Below are 12045 nucleotides of genomic sequence, written 5' to 3' on the forward strand. Positions count from 1 at the left end.
GTTGTTCAGGGGTCTCCCACCGACAGTGAAATTAACCAACTTACCGATTCAAACCTTCATATTTCATATCTTACGTAAAAAAATAAAAATAAAAATAAAAATAAAAATTCTTCATATCTTATATTCTATATTTTATATTTTATATTTTATGTCCATTTGTCTGTGTTTTGTTGTTTACTCCATAATCTTGTTAAATTGAAATATGGTTGTATTTGATTTGGTAGAATGAAACTTGGAATAAAGTTTCTGCAACCTTCGGATTTACCCATGTTATTTGGGATGCGCCAAAAGATGAAAGGTTTCGTCGCTTTTATAAAATTTCAGGTTACGTATAGTTTTATACTTCATTTTTCTCATCTTTTTGAAGTAAATGTCAAGAGGTTTCATTTCAGCTAGGTGTACTATCTTCTAAATTGCCGTGTCAATCATCCAATATAGGAATTATAGTAATTTTTTTCTTCAACAACATATTAAAATAAGTCTTAAATCTTCTAATGGCTAAAATTACATAAAAACATATTTTCAAGAATCCCACATAATCTCTATTAAAAATGTTGATTTAAGATGTATAAAAGTAAATAAGTCACTAAAAAAACATTTTTCTCACTATTCTAAAATTAAAAGTAATACTATATAAACCATTTTAAAAAAAAAAATTAGTGTACCAATACAATTTTGAAATATTCTTTTAAAAGCTACGAAATCAAGAGTTATTAAACAAATAAACATAACATCAACACTGATTACTCAGTCAGAAAATAGATTAATTCCCCTATATTCATTTGAAGTCCAAATAGACATATAATTAAAAGAAAAATGTCTCCTTCAATTACTTAAGCTGTTCTGTCAAGAAACGTATAAGAATATGTTTTCTCTGTGCAGTCACATAAGAAAAATTAACATAAATATTTTTTATTTCCTTATGAAAAAAATTACAATTTCAATCTAATATGTGAACCACAAAATTGTTTGAATATATTAGTGTTACAACTCATGCTCCTAACAATCTAAATATGATTCAAAATTGGTTGAATGAATGAGTATCATGATCTCTTCACAGTAGCAGTAGCATAGAAAGGATGGTGAGAAAATGCAAAAGAAACCTTCAATTTCGGGTCAAGAGCTCCTGCCCTGCAAACATTCAAGGCAATGCTGTTGCGTTCTGCTACTTGCTCTATTCTGCGCAGCTCAGCCATTGTGTCAGGGTCATTCGAAAAACTACTTTTCACCTCTTTTGCTATCTTCTGAGCTTCCTTGAAGTAATCACATATAGCTAGGGTCTGGAGGATAAACAAATGAGTGAAAAACTGTATCTAAGACCAAACACTCCTAATACTTATTCAAACCAATACTCACATCGAAATTAGCATGGACCGTGGACTCTTTGAACGTCGCATATGAGACGTGATCAGGAACGCAAGCTTTCTGTAAAAGCTCGAATTGCTGAATAAATATCTGAAAAAGAGTTTGTTCGTGAATTAAGTTGCAAATGGAAAGTTTGATTCATAAAGCACACTACTAACAAGCCCTTGGATTGGTTGGATTCACAAACCCTGAATCCCGGCCATGATTAAACAAAAGATAGGACTAAGATTAAGGACCCGTCTGAAAACTCAATCACATAGCACTTTGGTAATGAAATATTTGAAATTTAGTGAGGCTAGATTACATGACAAAATTGAAATTAGTGAATAACTTACGACAACAATAAACTAATTGAAAAGTAGGTAGCTTTAGGAATTTCTAGCTTATAAGTTGCACTACAAGCTACTTCAACTAGCTCTACTTTATTTAATTTTCTTCCATTACTTCCCCTATATTTTAATATATTCTCTTATTGACTTTAGTCTCTTCTTACCTATACAATTACATACAATGAAGATTGTAAAAAAGAAATTCAATGTTACAATAATTTATATTGCACAAGAAAAAAAATTATGAAAAAAAATTTACTTTAATTTAATTAATACGCATTAGATCAACTAGTTTAAATAGAATGATTTGTTCAAATTAAAAGAGCATATACAACTTTTAAAAAATAAATAGACACAAAAAAAGTTTAATAATAATTTAATTGTCTTTTAAAAATATATAAAAGTTTACATAATAATATATTTTTGTCTATAAAACATGAATTTGATTTATGATAAAACTTGCGTTGTTGGGTCCTTTCATGTTATTTTACATTGATCAACTTCAGTTAGTTCTAAAACACTTTTATTCCAATAAGTTATCTTATCTGCTAGGAGAGTATTAGCTAGTAACTTGTTGGCTACCCGCTAGTTTTCGCCAAAAGACACCCTTAGTTTCACCAAAGACGAGTCATTTTTGAATACACATGAAAATTGTATATGGGGAAACAGAAAACCTTACCTCATGTTCTGTGTTGAACGGGCTTTGCGGCGGAACTATTCTGTGCTCATTCCTCAGAGCAGCGAACATCTACAAAAATAATTTGATTGCTGCAGAATGTAAGTCCTCTAAACTTGGATCAAGAAAAATACTCTACTTAAGTAAATTATCGTATACAGGTAACAAAATATGATCTAGTCCATTTGGGAAAACAGTCTTCTCAATTTTCACATACAGACTACTAAATTCTGGGTCCTAAAGATCTGGGAGGAAATTTCAAGCCACTAATGTTTCTGTCTTACATGTCCATTCCTAGACGAAATAATGCAAGATATCGCCATTGACAATATATATACAGAATTACCATGCTTAGCCCTTCAGATAGATATATCTGGCTTTGAAGAAACAAAACAGCAGCAGAGATCTGATTATCCATTTCTCCATCTTTGAAAGAATCCCTTTTTTTCTTTGTCTTTTTCTTAGCTGGTCAACAGGACACAAGTACATAATGAAGTCAGTTTTTTTTTTCTGATAACCAAATGCACTAATACAAAAACTCTTAATCATACTACTGTGAGAGCCACTAAACTGTTGGCAAACATAAAGCAGAGTATTCCCTCTTCCCACATATAAATCACTTTTAATAATAAAAATTCTGGATGAATTACTGTCACATACCAGAGTCACTGCTCATTGACATCCGGAGATGTTTTTTCTCCGCAAGCTTTATCAACACAACATAAGTATACCAGTATACCATGCAATAATCATGAACAGAGTAGAGTTCCAGTTCAAATCCCAAATTGAGAAACCGAAAAGCTATCCAATAAGTTTGCTCTTCTACCCATGCGAGAATGTGTTGGTATATTTTGAAACATACTTTCTGCTAGAACAGAGCAATATTAAAAATTAACAGATGTCTATTGTAGTTTTAGTGAAAACAGCTAAAAGAAAATCAATCAATAAAGTCTTATTAAGAAGTATGTGTGCTGCAATGCCACAAGAAAATTTACATCCATGCAAGTAAATGGTAAACCAACAAGCAACAGACCTTATTGTTTGAAGTTTTTGAGGCTTCTTCAAACTCTCCTTTAAAAGCCATCTCCAGCTTCAGAGTAATGCAAGATTAAATCAAGATCAGCTTAAAATGAACTTCCAGCAATCATAAGATATAAATATTTGCATTAACCAAAGAAGCTGAATCATACACCAAATGCTGGGATATCTTAGAGCCTTTTTAATCTCTTCCCCCTACACCAAATTTCAATTTTATTCGTTTTCATTATCTACTATGGGGATGACATAAAATATATGTATTTACATCAACCATAGAAGTTGAATCCTACACCAAATGCTGGGATAGCTCGAGCATTTATTTAGTCTCTTCCCCTGTAACAAATTTCAATTTTATTCTTTTGCATTTTCTACTTCTTTGGAGATTTTTATGGGGGCGTCAAAATATAAATATTTGCATTAACCAAAGAAGCTGAATCATACACCAAATGCTGTGATATCTTAGAGCCTTTTTAATCTCTTCCCCCTACACCAAATTTCAATTTTATTCGTTTTCATTATCTACTATGGGGATGACATAAAATATATGTATTTACATCAACCATAGAAGTTGAATCCTACACCAAATGCTGGGATAGCTCGAGCATTTATTTAGTCTCTTCCCCTGTACCAAATTTCTATTGTATTATTTTTGCATTTTGTACTTCTTTGGTGTTTTTCAGAGGATGAGGTGTCATAAAATATAAGTAATTACATTAACCATAGAAGTTAAATCCCAACCAACTACTGGGATATCTTGACCATTTAATTTCCTCCCCTACACCAAATTTAAATTGTATTCCTTTTGCATTTTATACATGTTTTTAGAGGAGGATGGGGGTATTTTTTGCTGTCAAATAAGAAAAACGAGTACTAATAACTCAAAAAATTAAAAAATTCCAATCCTCGAAAAGAAAAAAAGTTTCAGAGTAAGATAATGGCAGTTAAAAGAAAATTCTAAAAATTGTATGTCAGTCGCTTGTACCAGAGAAGAAATTATGAATCGCCCAGGAAAATCTTCGTAAGATTTAACTCAATTTCTTAAGGAAAATAGAGTATGTTAAATGAAACTGAATGCAGCAAAATTTGGAGTGCGACTTCTTGTATTTTCCTTTTTGTACCCTATTCATTTCAGTTTCTTGCAATAAATACATGATACACTAGAAAGAAGAAAAATGAACTCTTAAAATTTAAAGGCATAATAAACATATTCAAGCAGATTTTTCGGCATAGTAAAGAGAAAGGGTAGGGTTTAGTTAGTAGTATACTCTGAAAAACAAGCAAAGGACACACCTGCACATAGGTGACGCGCCAGTCTTGTAACATTTTCCCTAGCTTGCGCCTTTGCCATGCAGCGTTTGTACAAAGAATTTTGAGTAAATTTATCACTAACTGCATGCATAAAATTTGTAGAGATTATACAACGTCTAATTCAACAAATGATGTGCGACCATTTCTTTGAAGGAAAAGAATTTATACAGGAATAATACTGTCCTTGAGTAAAAAAATTAGATTGATTATAAAAACTAACAAAATTAAACAGAAGGCATCAATTGAACCTTTATAACTCCAGGTAAAAAGATGATGATGATCATCAAAAGTATTCATGTCTATACGAGTTCAACCCCAGTTAGCCCAAGCGAAAATTTGACAGAATTCAGTAGTTGGCCGAATTTGACCATTGGATGTTAACTTTTCTCTTTTCTTCAAGGTTTTTAAAAAAATTCAATACAATTCAAAAGCAGTTCACAAACAATTTGGTTCAAAAATAGTGCAGTTCAGAAACAGCTTAAGGTTCAATTCATATTACAGTTCAGAGTGCAGTTCATTGCAGTATAGTTTAGTAGAACAAAAAATAGTTCACTTCAGTTTGTCTAAACTAATTTTCAGTTCAGGCAAACTACTTTTTGGTTCACACCAGTTTTTAACAGTTCAGTTTAATGCAGTTCATTTTGCCCACTCCTAAAGGTGTTATGTTATGTTAGATCATTAATAGTATGCCATATCAACGGCTATAATTGAATTACCTGTCCTAGTTGCACCATAAATTCATTTTTCTGAATGTCATGCATCTCTGCAACTTCAGGTAATCCAGTAGCTCTAGTGATCATAGAAAAAATAGGATCTCGACCATAGAGTTTCCCATCCTGGACCAGCAGAAGCTGATAACAAGTTTTAATGGTGAGGTTGGAGAACAAAGAACAAAACAATAGTAGTAACTAAAATTCTACAACCATGCATATCTAGTATGCCTTTACAGGTAAGGATGGAGTGACACGATAACCAATAGCACAAAGACATGCATCAACATTCCAATAAGAAGCACGAAGATGTCATAAGTGTTACTTTGTACGTCTCAATCAGCCCATACCAGGTTCTACCAAAAGTACGAGTGTTACAACAAATCAGGTGTTGTGCTTCGCCATGGATAATAGTTCCTTAAATATTTTGACAATAGATGTAAGCTCTATAGTGATGTAACTCCCTAATATTCCGTTCAACAAAGTAACAACTGAGAAAATGTATTATAATACTCATTAACAGTGTAATATAATCAGGTTAGAAATACTACATGTTTATCAGCCAACTCTATCACATATAAACAAGGGGAAGCCCTAAGCTACAAAGCTCCCACTATAGTCAAGGTTAAGAGAAAGGTCAGACCAACATGGTCTATAGCAGGCAGCCTTCCAAGAGTCTGATTCCTCAACACAAAAGTAGAAAACAAATTTACATTTTCAATAGCTAGGAAAAAGTTCTAATGTTCATACAATACAATATATATTGCTCTTCGTGGTTGACTCCTAAGAGGAAGGAAGCATGTAAAAAAGAAAAATTCTAATTGAAAAATATTTAATTTAATTACATACATAGAAGATTCATTGAAGTATCTATAACAAGACAAGAAAATCCTCATCAAATCAAGGAGAATCAAGGAACATTTGAATATCCACCTGAAGATGGGCTCTAGCAACCAAATCAGGTTTGGCTTTCTGGAATTTAACCACAAAAAGTAAAGCAGCTTCCAACGATGGGGCCAATGTATAGGAACATATAACATCTAGGTCTTGAAGGAGTTTCATGAAATATTCAAGGGCCTGGAAAAGATAAACTGGAAATATTATAACAATTGAATTAAGTTTCACGTATTAAAAGCAGTCCTGTAAACACTTACCTTTTCCCAACAAAGAATTTTGATAGACCTTGGTGGTGTTGGGGCAGATAATCTACTGTTTAAATTAGCATCAAAGCCAATTGGTTGACAACCTGATGCAGTTGTATTCTCTAAGTTTTGCTTAGACATTCCATGAGCATTACCTCTAAGAAAATCCGAAGATTTTTTAATGTAATCAATCTCTGAAATGCATGTTGCTATGTGTTTCCTTGCCAGCTCCAAACCTCGTCCTTGGGGTCGTTTCATAGACATCAAAAGATGGTAAAAATGCTGAAAGAAAATCATGTCATAAAATTTTAGTCAAAGAAGAGTGTGTTTAATTGATAAGAAAGAATTGAAATTGAAATGACATCTGAATTATCACAAGATAGAAGCAGAAATACACTAGATAAACAACAAATAAAAGTACCATCAAAGAAAACCACTAGGATTAGGGTATTTGCAGCGAGACTTGGGGGATTTGGAAATTTGAACCTCCAAGTAGCCACTGTGACCAGAATAATGATATATCTATGGAATACAAAAGGTTCCAAGTATGGGTGCCCAAGTTTTAAAGCCTAAAGCCTAACGTAGAGGATATGGACATAAGGAGTAGGGACATCCTCAACTTCTTTTATTTACAAAAACTATGCTAATCATGGGAAGTTCTAAAAAAGGCTGCATGATAATTTTACAGTGCATATCATCTTATCTTCGATTCAACATGTGTAGATTGATTAAATACATCACAAAAAGTGTGTTTATTTACTAATCGACACAACATATGTCAATCTAATAAATTATGTACAGCTATAATTCTGCATTATTTGCATAACTTAGAAGAGAATAAACATAGGATAAAACCTTACGAAAACGTAATCGACACAACAGCGCTTTGCAGTAGCCTTCTTCCAGATCAGGATTATTTTGAAGTGGCTCAATATCTGCAACCAAATAGATCAACTAAATTAAAAGGTACAAGTATATGTTGCACTCCTTTTTTTTGATTGAGGGAAAAGTTAGAATGACTGATTTTGGCATTATGAAACTTAGAGACTGTACTAGCATTTTGGACCTTATGAGCAATAAATGGGAATCATAATTTCCTGTGCCATTGAACTCCAAACTTCGATATATCATTGTTCACTGATTTCACCATTGTACACATAGCAAAACAATTTTCGAAGAGAAATATAAGAAAATGATCAAACATTCAAAACGGCATTCATATCTCAATTACACTACATAGAATTAAAGAATGGCATAAAGCAAACAGGTACATACAACATTTTAAACAGAAGAATAGTGACAATCTTCAAGGGGTATTAAATTTGAGGTTAAGGTTTTTCCTCTAGAACATCATTACTAACTGGCATCCTCAATCCCTTCCGCAAAACTATTAGAAACTTACAAAAATTTTGATGAGACTTCACCAACAAAACAAAAGGTAACCTTTTTATGTTTCAAAAAGCACTTACCTTCTCTTTGTTTCTTTGATAGGAAAAGTCAAATATATTGTTATACTATATGTCAAATATATTATTGTAGTATAAATCAAATATACTATTATACTATAAGAAGGAGCATAGCATAAAATATGCTAGGGTATTACAATAAAAAAGTTAGAAACAAAAGCTCTGAACACACCAGTAACAGCACATCTAAAAACAAACAATTACCTTCTGATACTCTTCTCTTTGATGATGAAGCCTTACAAGAACGCAATTGACGAGATATTGTTTCTTCGACAGCATTTAGCAGTGATAAACACTTTTCATCTCCATCTCCACTCAAGGGCAGGCCATATGCCATGGTAAATAGATCCTCTTCCTGAAATGAATAAATATGACAAATTTTAATAGCAAAAAAAAGCTATATGCAAGAATAAGACCTTAAAAATAGAAGGACAAATACTTTATGGGCGTATGTTCACAGAAATGCAAATCTTATAAAAACTATACGTATAGAATATATGTAAAGCATGTGCTACAAAAACAAACAATTATGACGATGTGTGTTCAAGTGAAGTGACATAATCATCACAAAGTTTAATCTATAAAGGGTGATCCACACAAATAAATAAATATTGACCATCGAGAATTGTAAATCCTAACATTTTATCCCCTCCTTTTCATCCTAAAGTAATTTAATGAGTGGCAACTAGACGACTTGTAATCACAATCTTCCAAAAGAAGAAAAAAAAAACGTTATTTATTAGACCAACGGAGAAATTAAGAATTTAAGGCACCAAGAAAATATAGGCATATAACGGAGGTGAAAATAAGTGCTGTTGGAATAATTTACTTCATGTGTTCGAGCTTCAGAGACGGCTGAAAGGATTGCTTTGCAGGTTGCACGTATGACTTTACAGTAAGAGTGCAGCAGGGCATGCGACGATGTCCTCTCAGGTCGTAGGAGATAGAGACAAGAATAGACAGTTTGTGCCAAAGAATGACCCTTGTGCCATGTCGCCTGCAAATTAAAAGGACAACTAACATAAAAGAAGGAAAATGCATACTGAAGAATTGGGAAGAACAGGCAAAGCATTGAACACAACAGATGTTACAGCAGTTCATAAAGATTCTAATATTCTATTCTACTAAAATTTATGCATTTCAGATCAATATCGTACAATTATTTGTAGAGGGGCCCAACGCAAGTTTAAGAAACAAAGAAGATTTGGATGTAGGCAGAATTAAATTGAAGAATAAATTACAGTATATAAATAAATAGAGACTACAGAGCATCCTATCAAGGTTGTACATTGTGAACCTCACGAAAAAATTAACATGCATATATTGATGATTCTGTATGTATTTTGACTTTTGAGAAAGACATTTTCAGCTATTTGGAAGTAATTCTACAAAAGAAAATTACGATTCCACCATACAACCAACCACATATAAAGCAGTGGCAACAGGCAACATGGTATGAATACCTCACAAGCTAGTAGATGATCCATGATGTCAATCACGCATTGAACATCAGTAGTTTTATCAGCACTAAGAGGAACAGGAGCGACGCCATTCTCAATGGCTTCATCGAGAGAATAGTATGTACAAGCAATACCAGAATCCATCTTCGGGTCCATTATCTGAAAAAAATTCAATAAATAAACAATTTGTACAAGCCAATGATACATAATACAGAAAACAGCTCCTCTGCATAACAAACCTCCAGACATTTCTCACGCAGCAATAAATAACCAAGGGAATCTCGAAACCCTATATCAAAACTAATTATGCATAAGAAAATTAAATGGTTCTGTTTCTTGGAAAATGCAGCTTAAACCAAACAAGAAAATAAAACCTCCAATGCGGACATGGCAGCAAAAAGATTGAAGTTGTCTCCATGAATAAGCTCTCCCTCTTGAAGATCTGCCGATGGAACAAGGAAAGTCACTTCAAAACCCACTCTGTCAAACACACCACACTACAGCAATCGGTGCTGTTGATTTAATTTGCTAAGCAAACAAAACAAGTTTCACACTAGCATTTAGTTTAATAAATTTAATTCAGAGAGCGTAGTTATGTAAGAGGCGATGAAGTTTTAGGGAAAGACGAAAAGGGAGGGAGCAGCATGTTGGGAAATTGAGTGAAAGAAGTGACCTTGGCACGCGGCGTCGAGGAGCGGGGACACATCGGTCCAAACGGTGTTGTCGCCGGAGGGAATGGAGGCGCGTGGAGGAATAGAGGGCGGTTCATACGCGCGATCCTCTGCCATGTGTTCTTAAACCTTAGCTTGAAGGTGTTGATGAGATTGTGAAAGGAGTGGGAAGTGGTTTGAGTTCACGCTGCGGTTTTGTTTTGGTTTGTGGAAAACTGAAAGAACACTTCTTTTTTTTTTTTTTTTCTCTGAGCGTGGCGTGAAGTGAAGAAGTTTGTTTGGTTGAGTTTTGGAAAAGCTACACACGAGTGAGGGGTGAAGGGGTGAGGAAGGGTTTAGTTTAGGGTATGGGATGAAAAATGGATCCAAATTCCAATCAATCAAGGTCTTTGCATTTTCTTCGCCTCCTTCCTATTCTCTTTAATTTTTATTTTTTTTTCATGAGCTGGTTTTCATTTCATAAAAATCACCTACAGACTCAAAAAATCATATTTAACTTCATGTGCTGAAAATATGCTTGAATACGTGCAGTTTGAAAATGAATATAATTTAATTTTTTAGAATGTTCAATTGATGTTTTAAATTTTAGGATATTGTTTATGAGAAAAATATGGATCTTATTTTTAGTTTTTTAGAGTTAGAGATGTTAATAGTTTGTTTTAATATTGTAAAATTGTTGGCGTTTGAGTTGTTCATAATAGTTCAGTTTCATATGTAGAGTATAAAAACAAATGTTTTACTGTTACTGTTTTTCATAATAGTTCACTCTCATTTTTTTCTTAATTTATTTAATAAATTTCTTCTCTTTTATTTACAACACATCGCATTTTCATCAAAACATCATTTTCATCTACAACCATAGTCATTCCATTTCGTATTTTCTATTTGTAAATTAAATCATAGTCATTCCATTTCGTATTTTCTATTTGTAAATTAAATTTGTGTGATGATGGTAAATTATTTAATTGTAATAATTTTTCGTAATTATATTTATCTTTTACTAGTTTCTAATTTTCATTTTCATAGTGACATAAAATAAATAAATATATATATATATATATATATATATATATAAATAAAAGGTATGTATATAACTTTATCTATTTTAAAATTTGAATGTTCTTTTAGAAATATTAGTTGTTAGTAGAGAAAGTTGAATGATAAATTCTTTACCTCTCTTTTAAATTCATTAAACTAATTTTATTTTTTCAAATTATTACTTGGAAATCAAACTTCCAACTTTTCCCTTATTTTCCTTTTATCTATCCACTAAGTTATTTTATTCTTCCTCTTAAAATTTAAATATACAATCTCGAGTTATATGACAATGAGTTCAATATAGTGAACAAATTATATCATATTTAACCATGATTCTCCATTATTTTGAATTAGGATCGAAGATTTGATCATAAGTAAGAAAACAAAAAAGAAATAAATACTTGGAAAATTTGGATTCACATGCAGAAAATCAAAGAAAAATCTTAACATTTTTCTACTTTGTTTATTTTATATAATAAATAATCAAATATATGAACAATTATGACAAGTCCTTTTAATAGTTCTTAATATATTAATTTAGCGAATAATTCATATATTTATTCTAGGTTCAAAATTATATATAATATCTTTAAAATAAATAAATGTGTTCAAAGACAAATGAGAAAATATCAAATTGAAAAAGAGTTTTAAGGAAATAAAAGTACTTACAATGACTATTACAACATGAAACTATATCTCATATGTTACATGATCCTTAAAATCTTTTACACACTATGTTCACTTGAGAGTATTCACTATTTAGAGGGATGAGAGATGAATGATTTGAAGGTAAGTGAGGTGTTCACTTGCAGGGGTTTGAGAGAGAAATAAATGAAGGAATT

At 32.1% G+C, this 12045-nt stretch overlaps 1 protein-coding gene across 5 annotated transcripts; it reads right to left on the reverse strand.

The window, feature by feature from the left end:
- Window positions 1-887: 887 nt before the first annotated feature.
- On the reverse strand, window positions 888-10541 carry LOC114178748 (N-alpha-acetyltransferase 35, NatC auxiliary subunit). Of its 5 annotated transcripts, XM_028064817.1 has the most exons (17): window positions 10168-10541; window positions 9869-9936; window positions 9734-9783; window positions 9498-9653; window positions 8864-9031; window positions 8239-8389; window positions 7424-7503; window positions 6581-6850; window positions 6360-6503; window positions 5433-5567; window positions 4699-4797; window positions 3404-3460; window positions 3031-3238; window positions 2717-2835; window positions 2374-2442; window positions 1357-1455; window positions 888-1280 (listed from the first exon to the last, which is right to left on the reverse strand). In XM_028064817.1, exons 4-17 carry the CDS (start codon window positions 9648-9650, stop codon window positions 1044-1046), a joined length of 1989 nt encoding a protein of 662 aa, XP_027920618.1. In that variant the 5' UTR covers window positions 9651-9653; window positions 9734-9783; window positions 9869-9936; window positions 10168-10541; the 3' UTR covers window positions 888-1043. The 5 variants fall into 5 exon arrangements, with proteins under 5 accessions (XP_027920618.1, XP_027920616.1, XP_027920615.1 ...); XM_028064815.1 differs by lacking the exon at window positions 9734-9783 and having other exon boundaries at window positions 3031-3235; XM_028064814.1 differs by lacking the exon at window positions 9734-9783.
- Window positions 10542-12045: the final 1504 nt, after the last annotated feature.

This window comes from Vigna unguiculata, chromosome 3, assembly GCF_004118075.2.
Source record: "Vigna unguiculata cultivar IT97K-499-35 chromosome 3, ASM411807v1, whole genome shotgun sequence".
NCBI lineage: Eukaryota > Viridiplantae > Streptophyta > Magnoliopsida > Fabales > Fabaceae > Vigna > Vigna unguiculata.